The sequence below is a fragment of the Neomonachus schauinslandi genome, chromosome 3 (assembly GCF_002201575.2).
Source record: "Neomonachus schauinslandi chromosome 3, ASM220157v2, whole genome shotgun sequence".
Taxonomy (NCBI): domain Eukaryota; kingdom Metazoa; phylum Chordata; class Mammalia; order Carnivora; family Phocidae; genus Neomonachus; species Neomonachus schauinslandi.
The window spans coordinates 99,773,889-99,800,133 of NC_058405.1; the positions used below are offsets into that span (position 1 = coordinate 99,773,889).

Here is a 26,245-nt window from a genome sequence, read left to right on the forward strand (position 1 = left end):
GTCAGAAGCATCTAGAAACATCCACTGAGTGTTTTTCAGGCCCTTGAGAATACAAATACAGACACGCACATAAACATGTATGCATACACACATACACATCATTTCTATCCAATTAGCATTTTGCACACACTGTTCTGTGTGATCTCATCAGATTGCTGTTCTCAAAATGATTTCCCGCATAAAGAAAAACCTACTCAGTTTTTCACCTGTGTCCCAAGCACAGGACCTTCCATCCCCATGGAGTTGGGGTGCATCATCCTCCCAGTGTGGACGTGTTCTCCATCCTGGAAGCTCACAGAACCCCATGCTATTGGGATTTTTATGGAGGATTTATCATGTAGGCATGTTCAATTATTAACTCCATTTCTAGCCTTCCTCTACTCCCTGGAGAAGTGGTGGGGGGACTGAAAATTCCAAGCTTCTAATCATGGCATGGTCTTTCTGATGACCAGCCCCCATCCAGGAGCCATCCAGGGGTCTATTCGGAGTCATGTCAATAGAACAAAAGATGCTCCTAGTCTCTAAATTCCACTTAGGAATTTACAAGGGTTTTAGCAGTCCTATGTCAGAGGATTAAAGACCAAATGTTAAAATAAGAGGTGCTCCCAGTAACCCTCAACAAAGTAGGTAAAGATGGAACATACTTCAACATCATAAAAGCCATATACGAAAGACCCACAGCTAATATCATCCTCAATGGGGAAAAACTGAGAGCTTCTCCTCTATCGTCAGGAACAAGATAGGGATGTCCACTCTCACCATTACTATTTAACATAGCACTAGAAGCCTTAGCCACAGCAAACAGACAGCAAAAAGAAATAAAAGGCTTCTAAATAGGCAAGGAAGAAGTCAAAACTTCACTATCTGCAGACAACAAGATACTCCATGTAGAAAATCCAAAAAAACTCCACCAAAAATTTGCTAGAATACATGAATTCAGCAAAGTCCCAGGATATAAAATCCATTTGCAGAAATCTGTTGCATTTCTATACACCAATAATGAAGCACCAGAAAAAGAAATCAAGGAATCGATCCCATTTACAATTGCACCAATAAAAATAAGATACCTAGGAATAAACCTAAACAAATAGGTAAAAGATATGTATGCTGAAAACTACAGAATACCTATGAAAGGAATTGAAGAGGACACAAAGAAATGGGAAAAAATTCCATACTCATGGACTGGAATAACAAACACTGTTAAAATGTCTATACTACCCAGGGCGCCTGGGTGGCTCAATTGGTTGGGTGACTGCCTTCGGCTCAGGTCATGGTCCCGGAGTCCTGGGATCGAGTCCCACATCGGGCTCCCTGCTCGGTGGGGAGCCTGCTTCTCCCTCTGACCCTCTCCCCTCTCATGCTGTTTCTCTCTCTCTCTCTCTCTCAAAAAAAAAAAATGTCTATACTACCCAAAGCAATCTACACATTTAACACAATCCCTATCAAAATACCACCAGCATTTTTCACAGAGCTAGAACAAACAATCCTCAAATTTGTATGGAACCACAAAAGACCCCAAATAGTCAAAGCAATCCTGAAAAGGAAAAGCAAAGCAGGAGGCATCACAATTCCAGACTTCAAGCTATATTACAAAGCTGTAGTAATCAAGACAGTATGGCACTGGCACAAAAACAGACACAGAGATCAATGGAACAGAACAGAAAACCCAGAAATGAACCCATAACTATATGGTCAACTAATCTTCAACAAAGCAGGAAAGAATATCCAATGGAAAAAAAGACAGTCTCTTCAACAAATGGTGTTGGAAAACCACATGCAGCCACATGCAGCCACATGCAGAAGAATGAAACGGGACCACTTTTTCACACCATACACAAAAATAAATTCAAAATGGATGAAAGGCCTAAATGTGAGACAGGAATTCCTAGATACATCACCAGAGGCAAGGGAAACAAAAGCAAAAATGAACTATTGGGCCTTCATCAAGATAAAAACTTTTGCACAGTGAAGGAAACAAACAACAAAACTAAAAGGCAGCCTATGGAATGGGAGGAGATATTTGCAAATGACATATCTGATAAAGGGTTAGTATCCAAAATCTACAAATATCTTCTCAAACTCAACACCCCAAAAAACAAATAATCCAGTTAAGAAATGGGCAGAAGAAATGAACAGACATTTTTCCAAAGACATCCAGATGACTAATAGACACATGAAAAGATGCTCATCACTCATCATCAGGGAAATGCAAATCAAAACCACAATGAGATATCATCTCACACCTGTCAGAATGGCTAAAATTAACAACACAGGAAACAACAGATGTTGGAGAGGAGGCAGAGAAAGGGGAACCCTCTTGCACTGCTGGTGGGAATACAAACTGGTGCAGCCACTCTGGAAGACAGTTTGAAGGTTCCTCAAAAAGTTAAAAATAGAACTACCCTACAACTCAGCAATTGCACTACTGGATCTCTACCCAAAGGATACAAAAATACAGATTTGAAGGGGTACATGAACCACGATGTTTATAGCAGCATTACCAACAATAGCCAAACTATGGAGAGAGCCCAAATGTCCATTGATTGATGAATGGATAAAGAAGATGTGGTATATATACACAATGGAATATGACTCAGCCATCAAAAATAATGAAATCTTGCCATTTGCAATGACATGGATGCAGCTAGACTGTATTATGCTAAGCAAAATAAGTCAGTCAGAGAAAGACAAATACTATATGGTTTCACTCATAGTGGAATTTAGAAAACAAAACAGATGAACATGTGGGAAGGGAAAAAAGAGAGAGAGAGAGAAGAGAGGGGAGGCAAACCATAAGAGACTCAACAACAGAAAACAAACTGAGGGTTGATGGAGGGAGGTGGGTGGAGGACGGACTAAATGAGTGATGGGTATTAAGGAGGGCACTTGTTATGATGAGCACTGGTATTGTATGTAAGTGATAAATCACTAAATTCTACTCCTAAAACCAATATTACACTCTATGTTAACTAACTAGAATTTAAATAAAAATTTGGAAGAAAAAAAGAGAGATTCCCCTAGTTTTCTTATCACTTAGGAAATTACAAGGGTTTTAGAAGCAGTGTGCCAGGAATCAGGGGCAGAGACCAATATATATATTTTCTTTTATTTCACACTCCATCACTGGGGAGCCAGGAAAACACCCAAATGGATAAAGAACACACAGATAGCAATAATTTTGTACTAACTGAGCAAAAGAGACAAAAAATAATAAGGGACTTTAGGAGAGGTGGAGGGGCAGGGGGCAATTTTCATAAAAGAATCTCTGAACTGTAGAACTAGTGATTATCTAGTCAGTGTTTGAAAATATGGGCTGCAATGCAACAGTGAGTCTTATCAATGCAGTGGGTTAGAGCAGCTTAAAAAATAAAATAGATTACAAAAGAGAATAGCAGAATGCATTCATGGTAAGAGTAAATATTGTTTCATGAAACTTTTATTTCAGTCTGTATCTGTATAAATAGATAGGTTGGGGTGCAATGCGTCACAATGGAAAATACATTTCTTAATGTGGTATCATGGCCAATACTGATTAAAGCCCTCATCCAATGCCCTCATTTCATGTTTTTATTTTTAAGGTTAATTTTTCATTACATAAGGAATATTTGAATAAATTTTCCTTTTTAAATTTAGGCTTTTGGAGATGAAGCTATAGTTAATTCCCTTGGATCAGCACTTCATATCCTCAAAAGTAATTCCTATCAGGGATTGCTATCAGGGTGCCCAGCTGGCTCAGTTGGTACAGCATGCAACTTTTGATCTGAGGGTCATGAGTTTGAGGCCCCACATTGGGTACAGAGATTACTTAAAAATAGAATTTTATTTTTTTAAAAAGTAATTTTTATTAACAGTTTGGTGGGTATCTTTCCAGACTGTTTCCCATTATTCTATTTATATATACATGTACCTATAGAAACACATAGTATTATGTAAAATGTTTATGTATATTTTTTAGTTAAATCAATTAGCCTCCAAACAGAAAACAAATGGCACACTAATTTAAGTGTGAGTAGTCAATTTAGACTACTCAGAAAAGAGCTAACAAAGAGCCTATTTCTAAAGGTGTAGGTATGTATGTGATGAAGCTGTAGAGGCAGGCAGGGATGAGAGCACGAAGGGTCTTGCAGGCTGGGTTAAGGAGTCTGGATTGTGCCTTCAGGGCAATAGGATTCCATTCAAGAGCTTTAAGTGGGGCAGTGGCCAAATCTGATTTAAGGTTTCAAAAGTTGACTCTGGGAACACTGAACTGGGTGGCTCAGTGGCTCAGTCTGTTAAGCATCTGCCTTTTGATCTCAGCTCAGGTCTTGATATCACCGTTGTGAGTTCAAGCCCCACGTTGGGCACCTTCCCAGGAGTGGAGCCTACTTATTAAAAAAAATTTTTTTAATTTTAATTTTAAAAAGCTGACTCTGGCTCTTTTTTAAAGACTGGGTTGGAAGGGAACAAAAGTGAAAGCAGGCTGGAGGCTGATGCAGTCATTTGCGCAAGAGAGGAGGGGGCTTAGGCCAGACTGGGGCAGCGAGATGTGGAGGAGGAGACCACTTCAGGATCTACTCTGGAGACAGAATTCAGGGCACTGGGAAATGAACTGGATAAATGACATGGTAGGCAGAGGGAAGGGAAAAAGTGAAGTTGTCTCAGAGAGATGAGAAAGATAATGCAGGCATCAAGGCCAAAAGCAGTAAGCTGGGAGAGACCAGCTGGTCCCAGACCAGCAGGTCTGGGAGAGAAATGGTTGTAGTAGGGCCTCCAGTGGAGCTCCCTTCAGAACCTTGAAATGTGAGCATTGGAGTGATAATAGAAAGTGCTTCCTGATGACAGCATCTGGGCCATTTCTAACAACTCTGCACTTCAAACCCAACCAGCTCAGAAGCTTGCACGGTCTAGAGGGATAGCCTGAGTAGGCACTGGGGGTAAGGAGCAGAGAATGGGAATCTGATAGTGAAACGTTGAGTTTGAAAGCACATTTTAAATGATGCATGAAGTACCCGTCATTTGAAATACCAGCCGTATTCGAACTTATCTGTGGACAGTATTAGAATTAGATTGTGAGAACCAGAAGTATACCAGGTTAGGGTCCCTGGGAATCAGACTCTGAGACAGAAATTAGCATGCAGGAGGTTTATCAGGAAGTGTTGTGACAATGGGCACCAGTGGAAGGAGGAGAACAAAGCTGGATAGAACAGAGGGCAATGTTGAGCTGTGATGTTTCAATGGAGGCCTCAGCTGACCCTACCAGGAGCTCTAAAGCTAAACCTTCAGAATTGTCCCAAGTTGGGGTGCAGGAGGACAAGAGAGACGGGCCTTTATACCTCCATGTCAATCAGTCATTGGAAGTGGGCTGCCCTGGAAATGAAGCAGGACCTGGAGGGAGGTGGCTCTTCAGCTGAGGCAGTCTTCCTATCTCCCCATAGGGGCTGATAGTCCAGGGCCGTCTGTAGGCAACACCCCCAGAAGCTAGAAGAAAAAGGCCTTTTATTCCTGAAAGAGGATTTGAGCAGCACATCACACCATCCTGGAAAGGGAATTTAGACATCTCTTACTCTAAGCCCTTATTTTATAGTTAGAATCCAAGGTTCTGGGAGGTTGTTTACACACAGGGTCCTGGTCTCCTGGCTCCTGTGGTATCATGATTTCTATTATGTCATGGTGTTCTGGCTTTAAAAATATTAGAGGTGTATTTGAAATGGTTTACCCAGGTGGCGATTGTTGGTTGGGGAACTCTTTTTTTTTTTTTTAAGTTTTATTTATTTAAGTAATCTCTATACCCCACGTGGGGCTTGAACTCAGGACCCCAAGATCAAGAGTCACATGCTCTTGGGGTGCCTGGGTGACTCAGCTGGTTAAACATCTGCCTTCAGCTCAGGTCATGATCCCAGGGTCCTGGGATGGAGCCCTGTGTCGGGCTCCCTACTCAGTGGGGAGCCTGCTTCTCCCTCTACCTGCCGCTCCCCCTGCTTGTACACTCTCTCCTTGTCAAATAAATAAATAAAATCTTAAAAAAAAAAAGAAAGAAAGAAAAGAGTCACATGCTCTTCTGACTGAGCCAGCCAGGCACCCCAGTTGGGAAACTCTTTAAAAAAAAACAACAACAACTTGGTTTTCTTTTGAGAGTTTAAAAAAACAGGATTTGTTTGTAGGTTGAATAAATTGGAGCAGCTTACTCCAATTACTTGGTTATTAGTTTAGTTTAAGATCTTGGTTGATATTGAGGTCAGCTTAAGAACCTAAGAAACCCTCTGTCCCTCCCCCAGCAACAAGTGCTGCCTTCTGAGGCACATTTACAGCCCTGCAGGGATTCTGGGTTCCCAAATGTAAAGTGAGAGGTATCAGGAATTGATTCTCCCAAAATTCTGGCTTAAGAAACAATGCAGATTGGGAGCCTACTATAGGGCACAGCTGCTCTGTGGTACTTTTCACTCAGAAAAAGTTCAACCGAGAGTTGCTGTCATTCATTAGCTTTACCATGGATCCAGCATGAAGGATGTGGAGAGAGAAGTTTAGTGAGTCCAATTCTCCTGCCATGTAATGAGGGCCATCCCCTCAAAAGATCAGAATCTGTAGGAAATGATAGTAATTAACCTTTGCCTACTAAATAGACACGAATTACCAATATCAGCATGGTGGTATGGAAAATGGATCCATAACCTTGGACAAGTCACTGAATTTTATAGACTTACTGCTAAATGCAAGGGTTGAACTAAATGATCCACTTCTGCTTTAATGTGCCCTGCTTTATCTGAAACCAAAACTTACTCATGCATCGCCCAGAGAAACCCAAGTTCCTCCATTGCCATTGATAATATATGCTAAAATCTGGCCCGAAATGATGGAGCATGTTCTCTGACCTGGTTCTTTACAAATATTCTATTTCTATTGAATCTTCTGTTTTACCCACTGTTCTTAGTTGCAAATAACAGAACACACTCTAGCTTGCTTTAGTAGAAAGGCAGCTCACAAACCTCCTGGGAAGACAACAGATCAAAACCAGAGGCTGTGCTAACATGCACAATGCCCAATCATACCTGGCGGACTGCTCCAGCAAAGAGGCAAGTGCCGCCCCTTCTGGCCACAGACAGGAAGCTCATACTCATGCTGATGCTGCTGAGACTGGAGACCAGAGTACTGACGTTTCTGCTCCAGCCACGTCTGACACCTCGGACAACACCCATACCAGAAGGCAGCTTCTGCATGCATGCTTGTACCCTCACTACAAGGGAGCCTGGGAAAATGAAGTCTGGATTCTCCGTCATAACATTTATTCACACACAAAAGTGTTCCAAAGATGCTGGGTGGCCACAAGCATGACAAATATAATTGTCCACATTTTGCAGATAGAAAAAGTGAGGCTTCAACTCAGAAATCCCCTAACTTAGCCTCTTCTACTGGTAGTAAGTAACTTCAGGAGATTCAAACCCAGGTCTGTTGGAATGCACGCTCTTTCAGCACTCTGCTATCCTGGGTGCTTTATGGTGCTTAAGCTTTCCTATTTAGGAGCAAAAGAAAAATAAAGCCTCTAATTTGCCAAATAAAAGTATATTTCTTCACTTTTTCTTTTACCATCATTCCTCTCCCCTCCCTTCTTCACCAAATGGAAATACATATGTTCCTATATTCTATTTGTGCAATCAGTATCATTCTGGACTCTTCGTTGCAAACAATGGAAACCAACAATGGTCAGTTTAAGCAGAAAAGGAATTGGTTGCAAGTGTTTTAAGCCCCTCCAGAATTACAAATGCCGAGGGAGCGGGTCATAAGATGTGCAGGTGATTGAAGCCACAGCCAAGACCACACCACAGGACTAGCCTGGCTAGGGAGCTGCTGCCTCCCAGCTGGACACTGGACACTGCCACCAACACCACTGCCAATGGACCCAGCACGTGGCCACTGCTGGAATCACTGGCAGAATAAATTCACCAATCCTGTCTTTAAGCATCACTTCCTCTTGATTAAAAACCAAGCACTGCTGGTCAAGCTTGGGGCAAGGAGAGCAAGCATTGGGGCTTTGGGACTTTACGAGAGGGTATCTGGGACCTGCCTCGTAGGAGATTCCCCAAGCTGGGAAGGAGGTTCAGATGCTGCCAAGGTCAACAAAGGATGGGAACTGAGGCAAATAAATCCTGATGTCCTGATGTCAAGAGACTCAACTATGCCTAGGTATGGACATCTGTCTCAGGATGTACAAGTTGTTCACTGACCTTTTCCCCAGCCATGAGAAATGGAAACTTAGATGTGAGGTCTTAGGTATGCATGCCAGATATGAATGGGCTGCCACACGTGAAGGTGAAAAGTGGTCAACTTTCTCCATGCATGAGACAGAGAAGGTCTTGTCCAAGGAATAGAAGGATGGAGAAGAAAGCTGTGGCAGGGCCTGTGTACCACTCACAATCAAGCCAAGAGGAAGAGGAGGAAGGTGAAGGACTCCACCAAGCAGAGCTCAAGGCCTTTGATCACCACATGCCCATTCAGCCATCATGTAGGGCCCAAGGGCGATCCTGAGGCCCTGAAGCACCACCAGAGGTGATGTGCCCTCAAAGCAGGGAAATATCAGGAAATAGTCTCGTCCCTAATTAGCTATACATCATTAATAACTAATACTGAGAATAACTAGCACTTATGTGTCAGAAACTCCACTAAGTGCATTACAGGGATTATCCCATTTCATGCTTACAAGATCCCTTTAAGGTAAGGGATTACTATTATTATACCCCAGTAAGTGGTAGAATGGGGATTTGATCCCCATTGATCACTATGATTTCAGGGACCTGGATCAGACCTTTCCCTTTTCTTTAGGGATCACAAATTGAAAGTCCACTTTAGAGGACTCCTTGCACTGAGTATTAAATGTAGTGTGCACAGGCAGGCATGATGCCTGGTGGAAGCTAACAACTTAGCACCAAATTTCATATATGCTACTAGACTGATTTACTTCATTGCCTGCCTCCTCCTGCAGGTGTTGACATCAGTGAGCCCTGCTCTGATAGACAAATCATTTACTGTCACTACCCATCTGTTTCTTTTCTATAAAACAAGACGGTTGGACTAGATGGTCTATCTCAGAGGGCCTTTCCAAATCTACAATGTTATGGATCTGGAGTTTTCCAGGCACTGGGCCATCCTCTTGGATCCTGTAGCCAGCAGTTGAGATCAGCAAGATGAACAGCCATCCTCAGTATGCTGCCCCAAAAGGTCATGACCATGACCTTGTTCTCTCTGTGTCCAGCCACTGACACTCACAGAGCACACCCCTTCGATTCCAGGCCAACATTATGGCATGAGGATGAAAAGCTGAGTCCCGTTAAATGAACAGACTTCTACTTCTCTGAGGATTAAGTAAAAACCCCTAAAAATGTTAGGGAAGAACCATGTTCCAAAGCATACAAGGAAGAATAAATCTAAGTAAGCCTAGGTCACACCTTTTGCTGATGTGAGTTTTCTGCCTTAGGGAGAAGCAAAGATGCTGAAAGATGGGAAGGTCTTCAGAGTGGTCCAAGAGAACTGCTGGGATCCAGAAGTCCGTATTAGAGAAATGGACCAAACAGGTACTTAGGACGAGAAATGCTACCAATGTTTATATCTGATATAAAAGCAACATCTGCCTCTAAAAGTCTGTAGACCACTCTATGTGATAAACGTGATGGCAACTTCTGATTGTCTTTTCTCCACAGGACAGGCTATTCCAGCTTCGCTTCTACTACAATGCTTTTAAGAATATGGATTTAAACTTTTTAAAATTAGGTATACCTTGTTTTAAAGTAGAATGCTACAACATCAGAAAAATAAAAGTAGTATTTTATTATTTTAAACTTTTAAGTTCAAATGTAGAGTACTTACTGTGAAGTCAACTAAAACTGTAAAAACAAGAATTCACAATTAAGGATGCCAACTGCTTGCTTAATCAGATTCAGGATCCATAGTCTTTCTATAGTTTGTCTCAATGCACAGTACACAGAATGTCCCCACTGACATATAAGGAGTGGAAATTGGAGTAGTTAAAAAGAAAGTTAATCGTATAATAATCTCAGAATACTCTACAATGAAACTAATCCAGAAATTTGAAAAGTAAAAATTGGGAAATTCTTGTTTCAAAGCTGAATCACTAACAATGTCTAAAAACTGCTTGATTTTCCTTATCTTACATCTAAAAAGCAAACAAGTCTCCCCAATTTAAAAGAATTTCAAAGACTATCTCAAATAAGGTATGATGGCCACGTTGTGCTTTCACTTATTACTAGCCGGTCGACTGTGCAACCTGAGGAGTATATGCTCCAAGAAGATGCACTGAGCCTTCTAGACACATGTGAGCCATTACCATGGGCCATGATGGGGAACTCACCACTACAACACTCTCAGGCCTAAATTTTGACATGGGTTGTCTAGATTCAAACAAGAAAACAAACAATGCATATACACAAATGAAAGAGCAGCTTGGAATTATCACCTTCTTAATCAAAGACAAATGTATAAGAACTTCAAATACATACTGAGATAGCAGAAGCCGTTTTATTCCAAAGTCTGCACAAAATGAGTTAACCTGCCAGCCCTAAATAAGGAGGTAGTCTCTGGCATGTTAGAACTTGGTCTAGGATACTTCTGGCCAGGTACTTCTTCATAGGTTTTTTTTTTTTTAACAATTATATTTAAATAGCATTCAAATTGAATTTTACAGAAATTCTAAAGCACCTCTGTAGACCACTCCACAGAACAGAGTATATGCCCCTGTTCTACAAGTATATGGGAGTGGGAGGGGAGTGAGAGAGAAAAAGCATCCCAGGCCTAGAGCAAAGAGCAGGGTTTTGATCTAAATGTGAAGTTTAGAGTGAAGATGGTGGAGGCATAGGGGACCCTAATTTCGTCTGGTCCCCAGAATTCAGCTAGATAGTTATCAAATCATTCTGAACACCTGCAAAATTAGCCAGAGATCTGAGAAAAGAATGGCTGCAATTCTTTTTTTTTTTTAAAGATTATTTATTTATTTATTTATTTGAGAGAGAGAACGAGATAGAGAGAGAGAGCATGAGAGGGGGGAGGGTCAGAGGGAGAAGCAGACTCCCTGCTGAGCAGGGAGCCCGATGTGGGACTCGATCCCAGGACTCCAGGATCATGACCTGAGCCAAAGGCAGTCGCTTAACCAACTGAGCCACCCAGGCGCCCGGAATGGCTGCAATTCTACAAATAGAAAAGCAACCACTTTTTGCAAGGTAGGAGGCGCAGAGACGTGAATCTGAGGCAATATATTGGAAGATAAACCTTTGGGGGAAGGAGCCTCCTTAAGCTGGGTACCAGAGGTGTTATAATCAGCAGAATGCAAAATTGGAACTTTTAGAAGTCTGCCTGAAAGGCGATCAGGTGGCAAAGTGGGGCAGAATCCTAGGTGGGACAGCATGGTCTCAGGATCCCTGGGGTCACAAAAAGAACAGGGATGCCTGAGTGCAGCTGAGTTCCCAAGCATCAGAGCAGGGAAGCCAGCTGCAAACAGAGAGCTCAGGAGTGGGCTTTCTGCTCGGTGTTGCCATAAACCCCAAGCCCCAGCAGTCAAACAACTGCTCTCTGAGCAGTGACCCAGCAAGCAGCAGAACCCCAGCGAAACCCCTGTTACTCCCCCCAAGAGAAATAGCATGGGTCCCTGCCTTAGGAGGCCATAAAGTTTGGCGACTCAAAATAGGGTCATGCCTGAGATAAAAACGCTCAGTCACAGGCTGGGTGAACACAGAGAGCAGGTAGAAACCAGGGAGACATTCCCTCCCACCCGCGTGGTGGTTGGTGCTCTGTCACCGCCCACTGTGACCATGGCCCCAGCCCGCGGCCTGTAAATTGGCCACCAGAGTTCCTGAGGGGGCCCTGGTCCTGATGGCAGTGGCAGCGGCCGACCCCCCTCCCTCGATGCCCGCAGGTGGCAGGAGCTGGAGGGCCCACTGCCCGTCGGGAGTTCTACAGGCTGCACTCCTTTCTGGCCGGAATGTGTGCCAAAACAACAGTTGGTCCTTTGGATCGAGTAGAAGTTTTATTACAAGCTCACAATCACCATTACAAACATTGAGGAGTATTTGCTGCACTGGGTGCTCTTCCCCAAAAGGAGGGATACCTTGGATTATATAAAGGTATATATAATGATGATCCGAATCTCTCCCTACGGTGCAATCCAGTTTATGGCATTTGAGCATTATAAAACGTTAACTACTACAAAGCTGGGGGTTTCCAGTCATGTGCACAGGTTAATGGCTGGATCCGCGGCAGCTGTGACAGCAGTTATCTGTCCTTACCCTCTTGACATGCTGAGAGTACGTCTAGCACTCCAGGTGAAAGGGGAACACACTTAGACAGGAATTATTCATGCATTCAAGACAATTTATGCAAAGGAAGGTGGTTTCCTTGGATTTTACAGAGGCCTGATGCCCACTACATTAGGAATGGCTCCATAAGCAGGTGTTTCATTTTTTACTATTGGTAAAAATACTATTGGTATTGGGCTTTCCCATGCTCCCCCCCTTCTTGGCAGACCTTCATCAGACAATCCTAACATCTTAGTTTTGAAAACACACATAAACTTATTTTGTGGGGGTGTTGCCAAAGCCATAGCACAGACAATATCCTACCCATTTGATGTAACTCATCGGCGAATGCAATTAGGAACTGTTCTTCCAGAATCTGAAAACTGCCTTGCCATGTGGGAGACTATGAAGTACGTCTATGGACACCATGGAATTCGAAGAGGATTATAGCGTGGTTTATCTCTTAATTACATCCTCTGTGTTCCCTCTCAAGCAGTGGCTTGTACAACATATGAACTTATGAAGCAGTCTTTTCACCTCAGCTAAAGAAAATCATGATTTCTTCTCCTTAATAAAATCTCAGAGGGAGGGAGAAAGAAAGAAAGGAAGGAACGAACGAACGAACGAAGGAAGGAAGAAAAGAAGGAAGGAAGGAACAAACAAACAAGGGAGACAAGAGTGATTGACTGCTTTTCTGTGAGGGCTCACTGAAGAGTGGGCGGGGCACAAACTTTCAGCTCTGGAACTAGAGATCGGGGTGTTGCCATTTTCATCCCCCCATTGTGCTGAAAGCCTTCAGGGAGCAAAACAGCACTACCTAGTGCAGTCTGGGGCTGCTTACACTGAGCCCAGCCCCCTGGCAAGGGGGGTGTATTCTGCTCGGGCAAAGACACCTGAGAATCAGCACAACAGGCCCCTCCCCCAGAAGACCAGAACAAACATCCAGCTAATACCAAGTTTACCAATTACAGAGAACTGCAAAACTTCAGCTCTTGGGGAAAAGAGCATATAGCATTTGTGGCTTTTTTCTTATTATTCTTTAGTCTTTCAGTTGTATATATTTTTCTTTTCAGCGTGTTTCTTATTTTATCAATTCTTTTTTTAAGTCTTTTTTAATTTTTATTTTTACATTTATGTTATATATATATTTCATTTTTGGTTTCCTTTTATTGTATTCAATTTTATTTTTGTATATATGTAAGTTTTTCTTTCTTTCCTATTTTGGGACCTAGTTTCTTCTGAAAAACAGACCAAAATACACTCAGGATCTAGTTTATTGTGTTCTGTTCTACGTTTTGTTTGATTTCTCTCTCTCTCTCCCTTTTTTGTTTGTTTGTTTGTTTTCTGTTATCTTCTGATTTGTTTAATGTGTATTTTTCTGGTGTTGTTGTTGCTATTTTTGTATTTTCTCTCCCTTTCATCTATTCTTTTCTGGACATAATGATGAGATGGAAAAACTCACCCCAAAAGAAAGAACAGGAGGCAGTACTCACTGCCAGGGATTTAATCAATATGGATATAAGTAAGATGTCAGAACTACAATTCAAAACAATAATTACAAAGGCACTAGCTGGGCTTGAAGAAAGCATAGAAGACACTAGAGAATCCCTTACTGGAGAAATAAAAGAACTAAAATCTAATCAGGCTGAAATCAAAAAGGCTATTGCTGAGATGCAATAAAAAATGGAGGCTCTAACTGCTAGGATAAATGAGGCAGAAGAGTCAGTGATATAGAACACAAAATGATGGAGAATAAAAAAAAATGAGAAAAAGAGAAAGAAACAATTACTGGATCACATAGGGAGGATATGAAAGATCAATGATACCATAAAGCAAAACAATATTAGAATAATCGGGGTCCCAAAGGGGTGCCTGGGTGGCTCAGTCATTAAGCGTCTGCCTTCGGCTCAGGTCATGATCCCAGGGTCCTGGGATCGAGCCCCACAATGGGCTCCCTGCTCTGCGGGAAGCCTGCTTCTCCCTCTCCCACTCCCGCTGCTTGTGTTCCCTCTCTCACTGTATCTCTCTCTGTCAAATAAATAAAATCTTTAAAAAAAAAAAAAAGAATAATCGGGGTCCCAGAGGAAGAGGAAAAAGAGGGGTCAGAAGGTTTATTTGAACAAATTATAGTTGAGAACTTCCCTAATCTGGGGAAGGAAACAGGCATTCAAGGCCAGGAGGCACAGAGAACCCTCCTCAAAATCAATAAAAATAGGTCAACACCTCAACACATAATAGTGAAGCCTGCAAATTTCAGAGATAAAGAAAAAATCCTGAAAGTAGCTTGGGACAAGAGGTCCTTAACCTACAAGGGTAGAAACATATGGTTGGAAGCAGACCTGTCCACAGAGACCTGGCAGGCCAGAAAGGACTAGCATGATATATTCAAGGTACTAAATGAAAAAATATGCAGCCAAGAATACTTTATCCAGCAAGGCTCTCATTCAGAATAGAAGGAGAGATAAAGAGCTTCCTGAACAAACAGAAACTAAAAGAATTTGTGATCACTAAACCAGCACTGCAAGAAATATTAAAGGGGCTCCTTTGAGTGAAGAGACAGCCCAAAAGTAACAAAGACCAGAAAGGAACAGTGACAATATAAACAGGGACTTTACAAGTAATACAATGGTACTAAATTCATATCTTTCAATAATTACTCTTAATGTAAATGGACTAAATGCTCCAATCAAAAGACACAGGGCATCAGATTGGATTAAAAAACAAGAACTACTGATATGTTGTCTACAAGAGACTCATTTTAGACCCAAAGTCACCTCCAGATTGAAAGTGAGGGGGTGGAGAACAATTTATCATGCTAATGGACATCAAAAGAAAGCTGGGGTAGCTTACATTAGACAAACCAGATTTTAAACCAAAGACTGTAATAAGAGATGGAGAAGGACACTATATCAGAATAAAAGGGTCTAACCAACAAGAAGATCTAACAATTTTAAGTACTTATTCCCCTAACTTGGGAGCAGCCAATTATATAAACCAACTAATAACCAAAATAAAGAAACGTATTGATAATAATACATTAATAGTAGGAGACTTCAACACTCCTCTCACAGCAATGGACAGATCATCTATGCAGAATATCAACAAGTAAACAAGGGCTTTGAATGACACACTGGACCAGATGGACTTCACAAATATATTCAGAGAATTTCATCCTAAAGCAGCAGAATACACATTCTTCTTGAGTGCACACAGAACATTCTCCAGAATACATCACATACTGGGTCACTAATCAGGTCTCAACCAGTACCAAAAGATTGGGATTATTCCCTGCATATTATCAGACCACAATGCTTTAAAACTTGAACTCAATCAAGAGAAAATTTGGAAGGAACACAAATACATGGAGGTTAAAGAGCATCCTACCAAAGAATGAATGGGTCAACTGGGAAATTAAAAAAGAATTTTAAAAATTCATGGACAAATGAAAATGAAAACACAACTGTTTGGAATGCAGCAAAGGCTGTATATAGCAATACAAGCCTTTCTCAAGACACAAGAAAGGTCTCAAATACACAACCTAACCTTACACCAAAAGGAGCTGGAGAAAGAAGAGCAAATAAAGCCTAAACCCAGGAGGAGAAGAGAAATAATAAAGATTAGAGCAGAAATCAATGAAATAGAAATCAAAAGAACAGTAGAATAGATCAATGAAACTAGGAGCTGGTTCTTTGAATTAACAAGATCAATAAACCCCTAGCCAGACTCATCAAAAAGAAAAGAGAAAGGACCCAAATAAATAAAATCATAAATGAAAGAGGTGATCACAACCAACAATGAAGAAATACAATTATAAGAGCATATTATGAGCTACTATATGCCAACCAATTAGGCAATCTGGAAGAAATGGATGCATTCCTAGAAACATATAAACTATCAAAATAAAAACAGGAAGAAACAGAAAACCTGAACAGAGCCATAACTAGCAAAGAAATTGAAGCAGTAATCAAAGATCTCCCAACAAACAATACTCCAGGGTTGGATGGCCTCCCAGTGGAATTCTACCAAACATTTAAAAAAGAATTAATACCTATTCTTCTGAAGCTGTTTCAAAAAATGGAAATGGAAGAAAAACTTCCAAATTCATTCTTTGAGGCCAGCATTACCTTGATCCCCAAACCAGACAAAGATCCTGCCAAAAAGGAGAATCACAGACCAATATCCCTGATGAACATGGATGCAAAAATTCTCACCAAGATACTAGTTAATAGGATCCAACAGTACTTTAAAGGATTATTCACCAGGACCATGTGGGATTTATTCTTGGGCTGCAAGGGTGGTTCAACATCCACAAATCAATCAACATGATACACTACATTAATAAAAGAAAGGACAAGAACCATATGATCCTCTCAATAGATGCAGAAAAAGTATTTGACAAAATACAGCATCCTTTCTTGATAAAAAACTCCCTGCAGTATAGGGATAGAGAAAACATACCTCAATATTATAAAAGCCATATACAAAAAACCCACAGAGAATATCAATCTCAATGGGGAAAAACTGAGAGCCCTAAGGTCAGGAACATGACAGGGATGTCCACTCTCACCACTGTTTCAATATAGTACTAGAAGTCCTAGTCTCTGCAATCAGACAACAGAAAGAAATAAAATGCACCCGAACTGGCAAAGAAGAAGTCAAGCTTTCACTCTTCACAGATGACATGATACTGTATGCTGAAAACCCAAAAGACTCCACCAAAAAATTGCTAGTACTCATACAGGAATTCAGCAATGTGCAGGATATAAAATCAATGCACAGAAGTCACCTACATTTCTATACACTAACAATGAGACAGAAGAAAGAGAAATTAAGGAATCCATCCCATTTACAATTGCACCAAAAACTATAAGATACCTAGGAATAAACCTAACCAAAGAGGCAAAGGATCTGTACTCAGAAAACTATAGAACACTTATGAAAGAAATTGAGGAAGAGAAAATGAAGTAGAAAAACATTCCATGCTCATGGATTGGAAGAACAAATATTGTTAAAATGTCATGATACCCAAAGCAATCTATACATTCAATGCAATCCCTATCAAAATACCATCAACATTTTTCACAGAGCTGGAACAAATAATCCTAAAATTTGTAAGGAACCAGAAAAGACCCCAAATAGCCAGAGGAATGTTGAAAGAGAAAAGCAAAGCTGGTGGCATAACAATTCCAGACTTCAAGCTCTATTACAAAGCTGTCATCATCAAGACAGTATGGTACTGGCACAAAAACAGACACAGATCAATGTAATAGAGAACAGAATAGAGAACCCAGAAATGGCCCCTCAACTCTATGGTTAACTAATCTTCAACAAAGCAGGAAAGAATATCCAATGGAAAAAAGATAGTCTCTTCAACAAACAGTGTGGGGAAAATTGGACAGCCTCATGCAGAAGAATGGAACTGGACCATTTTTTTACACCATACACAAAAATAAACTCAAAATGGATGAAAGACCTAAATGTGAAATAGGAATCCATCAAAATCCTAGAGGAGAACACGGGCAGCAACCTCTGTGACCTTGGCTGCACCAACTTCTTGCTAGACAGGTCTTCAAAGGCAAGGGAAACAAAAGCAAAAATGAACTATTGGGATTTCATCAAGATAAAAAGCTTTTGCAAAGCAAAGGAAACAGTCAACAAAACCAAAAGACAACCGACAGAATGGGAGAAGATATTTGTAAATGACATATCAGATAAAGGGCTAGTATCCAAGATCTATAAATAACTTATCAAACTCAACACCCCAAAAAAACAAAAAAATCAGTCAAGAGATGGGCAGAAGTCAGGGTGCCTGGGTGGCTCAGTCCGTTAAGTGTCTGCCTTCAGGTCAGGTCATTATCACCAGGGTCCTGGGATTGAGCCCTGCATCAGGCTCCCTGCTCAGCAGAGTCTGCTTCTCCCTCTCCCTCTGCCCCTCCCCCCCACTCATGCTCTCTCTCACTCTCTCTCGAACAGATAAATAAAATCTTTAAAAAAAGAAATGGGCAGAAGACATGAACAGACATTTCTCCAAAGAAGACATAAATGGCCAACAGACACATGAAAAAGTGCTCAACATCACTCGGCATCAGGGAAATACAAATCAAAACCACAATGAGATATCACCCCACACCAGTCAGAATGGCTAAAGTTAACAAATCAGGAAATGACAGATGTTGGTGAGGATGTGGAGAAAGGGGAACCCTCCTACACTGCTGGTGGGAATGCAAGCTGGTGCAGCCACTCTGGAAAACAGTAGGGAGGTTCCTCAAAAAGTTGAAAATAGAGCTGCCCTATTTATCCAAAGGATATAAACATAATGATTTTAAGGGGCACCTGCACCCCGATGTTTATAGCAGCAATGTCCACAACAGCCAAAATATGGAAAGAACCCACCTGTCCATCCACTGATGAATTGATAAAGAAGATATGGTGTATATATACAATGGAATATTACTCAGCCATCAAAAAATTGAAATCTTACCATTTGCAGCAACATGGATGGAACTAGAGGCTATTATGTAAACTGAAATAAGTCAATCAGAGAAAAACAATGATCATATGATCTCACTCATATGTGGAATTTAAGTAACAAAACAGAGGATCAGGGAAGGGAGGGAAAAATTAAATAAGATGAAATCAGAGAGGGAGACAAATTTAAGAGACTCTTATCTATAGGAAACAAACTGAGGGTTGCTAGAGGAGAGATGGGTGGGGGATGGGGTAACTGGGTGATGGGCATTAAGGAGGGCACTTGATATAATGAGCACTGGGTGTTATATGCAACTGATGAATCACTAAACTACCTCTGAAACTAATAATACACTATATGTTAATTAATTGAATTTAAATGAAATAAAATTTAAATTTAAAAAAAAGAAAGAAAGAAACGTGAAACTCAAGCAAAGACCATTGTTTCAAGGAGAAAACTAGTAGAAATGAGACTCAGATGGCTGTTGTCAGAACCATTGCTTATGCCTGCAGTTTAGATGAAGTGTGTTGTCTCCTTTGGATTTTGTTTTGTGTTTCATTCCACGGCTATGCTTGAGAGAACTGTCATGACTAACCCTGGCTGAGCACTTACTTTGTGCCAGGCACTGTTCTCAGCACCTACCATGTATCCACTCACTTAATCCCCATAACAACCCTAGGAGATAGTATCTATTATTATGCCCTTTTTATAGATGAAGAAAGTGAGGTACAGAGGTTAAGCAATTTGCCCAAGATCACACAGCTTACAGAGGGCAGAAACAGGATTCCAATCCAGGCAGTCTGACCCCCCAGGGGCTTAACAACTAACTATATCCTACCACCTCTGTGGAGGTAAGAAAATAAAATGATGAAATGCCCAGCACAGAAGATTCCAGCAATCCATGCCATCTTCATGGGGAGGAAAATGTAACCAGCAGACCCTGGGTCATTTCACCACGAAATCCAACACAGAGCTGAGAAAGACCGAAGTAGTAAGATAACAACGAGATGATGTATCTGTGTCTCCCAAGTCCTCAACTAGGTTGAGTTCCTCTTGAAGCTGGTTCTGGGGTCAACCCAGGAAGGTCAGAATTGGTGAGGGATCCAGGCCTGATAAGGGCTGGAGGGGGAGCTCAGTCTTCTCTGCAAGGAGGAGGCTAAGAGGCCCCAGCGGAGTCTGAGGAATGTGAGCACATACCTGCTCATATCTCATCCTTTCTCAACATCTCTAGAAGGCAGGTATTGTTGTACCTATTGCCACCTAAGGGAGGCAAGGAGGTTAAGTGATTTGCTCAGGATCACACAGCTAGTAAATGGCAGAGCTAGGATTGTTCCTAGGGCTATTTCTCTCATTCTACCACAAAAGCTCTCCCCAAACCTCTCTCAGCATAAGGATTGCCTGGGCTGCATGCTAAAATTCTTTTTTGGGCCCCCTCCACTGAATCAGAATGTCCAAAGGAGGGCCTAGGCATTTGTTTCTATAACAACCCCCCTCACCATTTTAATCAACAGGTAAGTCTGGGGAATGTTGTGCTATGCTATAGGGTCAAAACCCTGTTTTAAAAAACATAAGCTCCAAATGGATTAGGCTTGTTTTTTCCCTTTCAGTTCTCAGAGACCAAAGAATATGTATCCAAACCAAATGACACACAAATAGTGCAATTTTAATCTGAACTATGTGACGTGCAATGGCCCCTGGGGGTACAGGGAAGGAGCAAGGCTGGACAGGAGCCTCATCCCACCACTTTCAAGCCATGTGACCTTACATCTAATCTACAAAATGCAGAAACAAAATAGAATAACGTAAGCAAAAGTATTTAGGTAAAATGTAAAGACTTTACAATTGAAAGGAGCTCATCTGTTTTATGCTACTCAAGGAACATAAAGATTATCGTGACAGTGTTTTAACAAAGCTTTCTAATCAAACACTGCAGTCTCTAGTCCTCACTATATAATGATTTGTTCTTTCATTTATTGGGTCTGTTCAACATGCCAGGCACAGTTCTGGACACTAGAGATATGGCATGGATGGTCAGGCTCAGGCGGTGTTTACCTTCATAGGGGAAGCCACAGAGTAAACCACTGAACACAGTAATGACAGACTGAATAGAAAAGGGAAGGAACAGAACAATGGGACAGCGAGCGAGTGGCTGGAGCTAGGGAAGGCCTCCCTGAGGAGGTGACATCTCAACCAAACCTAAGGGTGAAAAGGAGTCCATCCTGTGGTGAGCCAAAAGAATATTCCAGGCAGGTGGAACAGCAGTGCAAAGTCCTGGGGTAGGAAAGCACTCCAAAGAACAGGCAGAAGGCCAACAAAGCACAAGGTGAGCCCTGGGAGAGACTGCGTGGGGCCTTATAGATCACGTTCAAGTCTAGATTTTACTCCAAGTGTGGTGAAAAGTCCTTGGAAGTTTGAAGCAAGGAAGTGACTTGATCTGAGTTTTAAGCCTTACTCTGACTTCCAAGGACAGAACAAACTCTAAGAGGACAAGAATGACAGGAGACCAGTTCCGAGGCTTCTGCAGTGGTCCATGTATGCTGGTGGCTTGAACCAGGTAGTAGCAGGAGGTGGGAGAGATGGCAATGAAAGGAATCAGAGTAGAGCTAACAGGACTTGCCGGTGGGTTGGGTGTGACTACAAGAGAAAGAGGAGTCGGCTCAGTCTGGCAGCATCTCTCCTGATACCCCAGCTCCCGGAGCTTGAAGACAAGAGATTTTAGGCATCCTGGTTGCTGGATTCTAGGGCCTACCCCAGAGACTCATTCTGTGCTTTCTAGACAGTGGGACTCCACCCAGGCTCACTTAGGAGACGAATTAAAAGGGAAGGGGGCTGAGAAACACTCTCTGTCACACATGCCCTAAGATGAAGAGCTCTGAAAGAAGATGGAAAAATGTCTTGCTTAAATAAAACTTCGCAGGAAGGAGAGTAGAAATAGCTCTTTACAAATGGGGCCACTTAGTTTTTCTTGAATGAGCTCATTTTTGTCCAGCCTTCACCCCTCCCCCTAGACCTGGGGCTGAGGGATAAGGGGGCCTGGGACAGACAGCCTGAGAGAAGGGGATAGGGAGGAGCAGCAGGGGAGGGGAGAGTGGGATGGAGATGTGCTGGGCTCTGGGAAATGCAAGGGGTGCCTGGACTATTCTCATCACCTTTGCCTTTCTTTGTGTCTGTGTCTAGGAGTGACCATGCAAGCCCTTTCCACAGTTCCTGTCATGTTTAGTTACTGGGTGAGTGTGAAAATTCAAACTGTCTCCCTGGTGAGCGAAGGCTCACGTCTAGCTCAGTAGCAAGTAGACAGATGCCTCAAGTCTTGACACTGCCCCCCAACTCTCCTCCCCTTTAGGGATCACCAGGGACCCCCAGCTTCTCATACTGCAGTGTCCCCTTCCAGGCCTTCCTCCTAGTCATGTTCTTGCTCTAGACCCACATGGTCCAGAACGGTAGCCAGGAGCCACATGTCAACATGTGTCTCACATTACATTTCCATTGAACAGGGCAGTTCTAGACTCAACCTGAATTCCATCAGAATTTACCTGTCTCATGCCTCATTCCTGCAGTGCCTTGCTCAGTCATTGACAAGCCACTGACAAGTTTATTCTGAGATGATAATGACTGGAGAATGAGAACCATAATAAAGGCCTAATATGTTGCCTCTCTGGGAGAAATACACAATTCAAAATGGGATTCCTGCAGTAGGATGACTCTCCCTGAGAAATTAAGTCTCAAGGGCTGAGTTTCAGGCATGATCACAGCCTGTGGGAGGTCATTTTTGTACATAGCTAGGGATGCACTAAGTATCTACTCAACCAAGTGAATATTCATTTGTGTTGTGATTTAAAGAGCAATGGAAATATCACCTGCTCACACAGACTTTCCCCACCCATGCTCATATTCCAGTATTAGTGTTTCAGTCTTTATCTGTTCCTGGGATTAGACTCATTTTTTATTTTGTTTTATTTTTTATTTTTGAGAGAGAGAGTGCAAGGGGGGAGCAGGGGGAGAGGGAGAAAGAATCCCAAGCAGACTCCCCACTGAGCGCAGAGGCCAATGAGGGGCTCCAACTCACGACCCTGAGATCATGACCTGAGCTGAAATCAAGAGTTGGGCGCTTAACCAACTGAGCCACCCAGGCACCTCTAGACTCATTTTTTAAAAATAAAAATGCTCTAAGATTTCAGTATGCACAGATTTATCAGAGTGTCTACTACTTTGACTGAACAAGTGGAATTTCAGGAGAATACCAAACGCCTGCCAGTGGGGTGGGGTGAAGTTAGAAGGAAAGAAAACAGTAAAGAAGGGAGAGTTAAGGAACAGAAAGCAAACCATCACATCAGCATTTTGCTAAGGTAACTCTTGAGTGTCACTGCCAACAGGAAGGACAGGGAGGAACACAGACAGGGACAGGAGGGGTCCGTGAGCAGCCTGCCATCCCATGAGGAGGCATGACAAGGAGGAGTGTGGCCGGTGATGTGGGACACTCATCAGGCCCGGCTCCGGCGTGGGGGAGTGCCTTGTCGCCCGCTGTGTGCCCTGGGGTGGGCGGGAGGGCGTGGCCCATTCTCATTCCATCTCTTCTATAGGATGACCAGCCCAGTAATTGTGTCCATCCCTTCTGATTATAACTTCCATTTTTCTAATTTATCGGCAATATACTAGCAGTTTCCTTTACTTCTGCAGTGATTGGCTTTGGGTCTCCTGCAGCCAGTGCCTATTTCAATCTGTGCCCCAGCTGGCTGAAGAGTAAAAGCCATGGACAGTGACAAATGATTCAGCTCAGGAAAGGTGTTGTTCAGAGTAAATATGTAAAGAAGTAGGTTGTGAATGATATGATCTTCCCTTACCTGTCTCCGCCAGGCCAAACCTCAGGACACTTTAGACCTGTGCCAGCTTTTAAACAATGACTTGGCTGCCACTGTTGCAAACCACCCCAGGAGGTTTGTGGGTCTGGGGACGTTGCCCATGCAGGCCCCCGAGCTTGCCATGAAGGAGATGGAGCGCTGCGTGAAGGAGCTGGGCTTTCCCGGGGTCCAGATTGGCTCCCACATCAATGAGTGGGATCTGAATGCACCGGAACTCTTCCCTGTCTACGCAGTGAGTACACAGCGATCCCTCAGCCAGCATGCGGCGGGCCAGGCACTGCGCTGGGTGCAGGAGGGCAGAACATGAATGCACCACCTCCCTGGCAGGGGGAAAGAAAGATGCCTGATGACATGCTGCATATAGCAGGAAATATGTAAAGAGTTCTCCAAGAGGGCCATTCCACTAGAAGAGGGACAGGTGGAAATGCTTCACAAGTCAGCCCCGAGTAAGCTCAGGGAAATCTCTCTTACCTTCCATCCCCCATGCGCTCTTTCTACTGTTTCATTTGGAAGCTGAAATAGTACCCTCTTTACAGCCCTGGTACAAAAGGCCATGTTAGTGACATGCAAAAAAAAAAAAAAAAAAGTATTTATTTTGCTTTAGAAAAAAATACTTATCTTTTAAAATTATGAAATTTGTTTCCAGATGCCTGAGTGGCTCAATCCATTAAGTGCCTGCCTTCAGCTCAGGTCATGATCCCAGGATCCTGGGATGGAGTCCCCCATCAGGCTTGGGCAGGGAGTCTGCCTGCTCAGCAGGGAGTCTGCCTCTCCCTCTCCGTTTGCTTCTCCCCTCTCTCTCGTTCTCATCCTCTCTCTCACTCTCTCTCTCTCAAATGAACAAATGAAATCTTTTAAAAAAAAATTATCAAGTCATTTTGAAGAAATTCTGGAAAACATAGAAAAGCATAAAGAGGAAAACAAAAATAACTCATAATCCCACTACCCAAAGATAAATAATCACTGTTACTATATATTTTGTTTGATTTTTTTGTTTGCATATTTCTGCATATATCTATATTTTAATGAAATCTGAATTCTATTATACATGTGATTTTGTATCCTAATGAAGACTTTCCAATCTAAATGAAAATTCTCTTAATGCATGATTTTCAAATAAATGCATATATCCCAATATATGGATATGTTTTGATTCATTTAACCAGTCCTCAATTAATATACTCTTTCCCCATATATTTTGAAAATGTATAATTAAAACACATAACAAAAAACAGTGCCATCAAAATGCTAACATTTGATGAAACTAGCTGGTGAGTATATGGAAGTTCATGGTACTATTGTTTACAACTTTCTACATTTGAAATATTGCATTATAAAGTATATTTTCAGGGATTCAGTGCTATTTTCATCTCTCAAGAATCCAACTGAAGTGTCCACAGTCCCATGGTCCTCTCCATGGGACTTCCTCTGCCCTTCTGTTCTTTCTGCAACTAAGCCTGCTTTTCTTCCTATCAGGAATCAAGATGCATATTCTATACTCAATTGCATTTGTTTATTTCTTACTTTCCTCCTAGAGTTATAACAGTATTGTTTTCTATTATTTTCATTGTAAGTGCAAAATCTTCAATAGTGGATTAAATAGATGTTGGTGGGGACGCCTGGGCAGCTCAGTCAGTTAAGCGTCTGCCTTCAGGTCATGATCCCAGGATCATGGGATCGAGTCCAGCATCTGGCTCCCTGCTCAGTGGGGAGACTGCTTCTCCCTCTGCCTGCCTCTCTCCCTTCGTGTGCTCTCTCTCTCTGACAAATAATTAAATAAAATCTTTAAAAATAATTTAAAAAAATAGATGTTGGTGTGCTCCCCAGCACTAAAACCACTGATCATTTATTCCTTTCATGTTTATTGAGCTCTGCCTACATGCACAAATGTTTCCATGTTTGTATCTATGGACACTGCCCACCAGTTGGGGGGGCTACCTGTTAAACTGCCTCCCAATAACCTGAAAGACTTAATGTTCCTCTAAATACTGAATTCCCTGAAGCTTATTGGCTGCAATAAGCTGAGCTGATGCAGTGAATGTTTTCTAGAAACTTTAATGGGCTTTGAAAGAGGATTTATTTACTTGTGCGTCCAAGTTGTTTCAGCGCAGTGTGAGCAAGTCTTCAGCAGCAGGTCATTTTACTCTTTGCCAGGATTGGGTTTATGAATTACTAAGGAGCTCAAAAAGTAAGAGCAGTCAGTTGCGGTCCAAATGGGTATTTTCGTTTGCGTGACAAGCTCAACCCACCACTCACTCTAAATAGGCTGCTTGGGGGCACCAGTCTCTCAGGGAATTCAGGAGGGCATCCTGGCCCCAGCCGATTTGTAATATCCAGGGGCTGGCAGCACATTCGTTTGGTTAGCAAGACTTGGAAGCCTCACTAGTCTCTATCTTGCATCAGTAACAAGGCTAAAACAAACGACTGGAGTTGCCATGAACCAAGTTGGCTTTGTCATTTCAAGGGGAGTCTGGAGTTCCAAAGTGTCTAGCCATCTCCTTACCTCCTAGACCTCCCTTGTTAGTGAGTGAACCCAACCCTACATGCTCAGGTCAGTTATCAGGCACGAAAATGACCTCATTACAAGTATGAGGCAGACAGCCTGCCTCTACCATGTATCAGCCACAAGACCGGAGTAAGTTACC

At 42.2% G+C, this 26,245-nt stretch overlaps 1 protein-coding gene and 1 pseudogene across 2 annotated transcripts in view; both read left to right on the top strand.

Annotated features, from left to right (window-relative positions):
• Positions 1-26,245, top strand: part of ACMSD (aminocarboxymuconate semialdehyde decarboxylase) — a 69,364-nt gene that overhangs the window by 10,379 nt on the left and 32,740 nt on the right. The window contains exons 3-5 of one of the 2 annotated variants that reach the window (XM_021695878.1): positions 9,446-9,542; positions 21,919-21,968; positions 23,596-23,832. In XM_021695878.1, the coding sequence (XP_021551553.1) occupies positions 9,446-9,542; positions 21,919-21,968; positions 23,596-23,832 (384 nt within the window). Of the gene's footprint in view, positions 1-9,445; positions 9,543-21,918; positions 21,969-23,595; positions 23,833-26,245 lie in introns of those variants that run through there. The other variant, XM_021695879.1, reaches the window with a different exon arrangement.
• Positions 11,851-12,818, top strand: LOC110585689 (annotated as a pseudogene).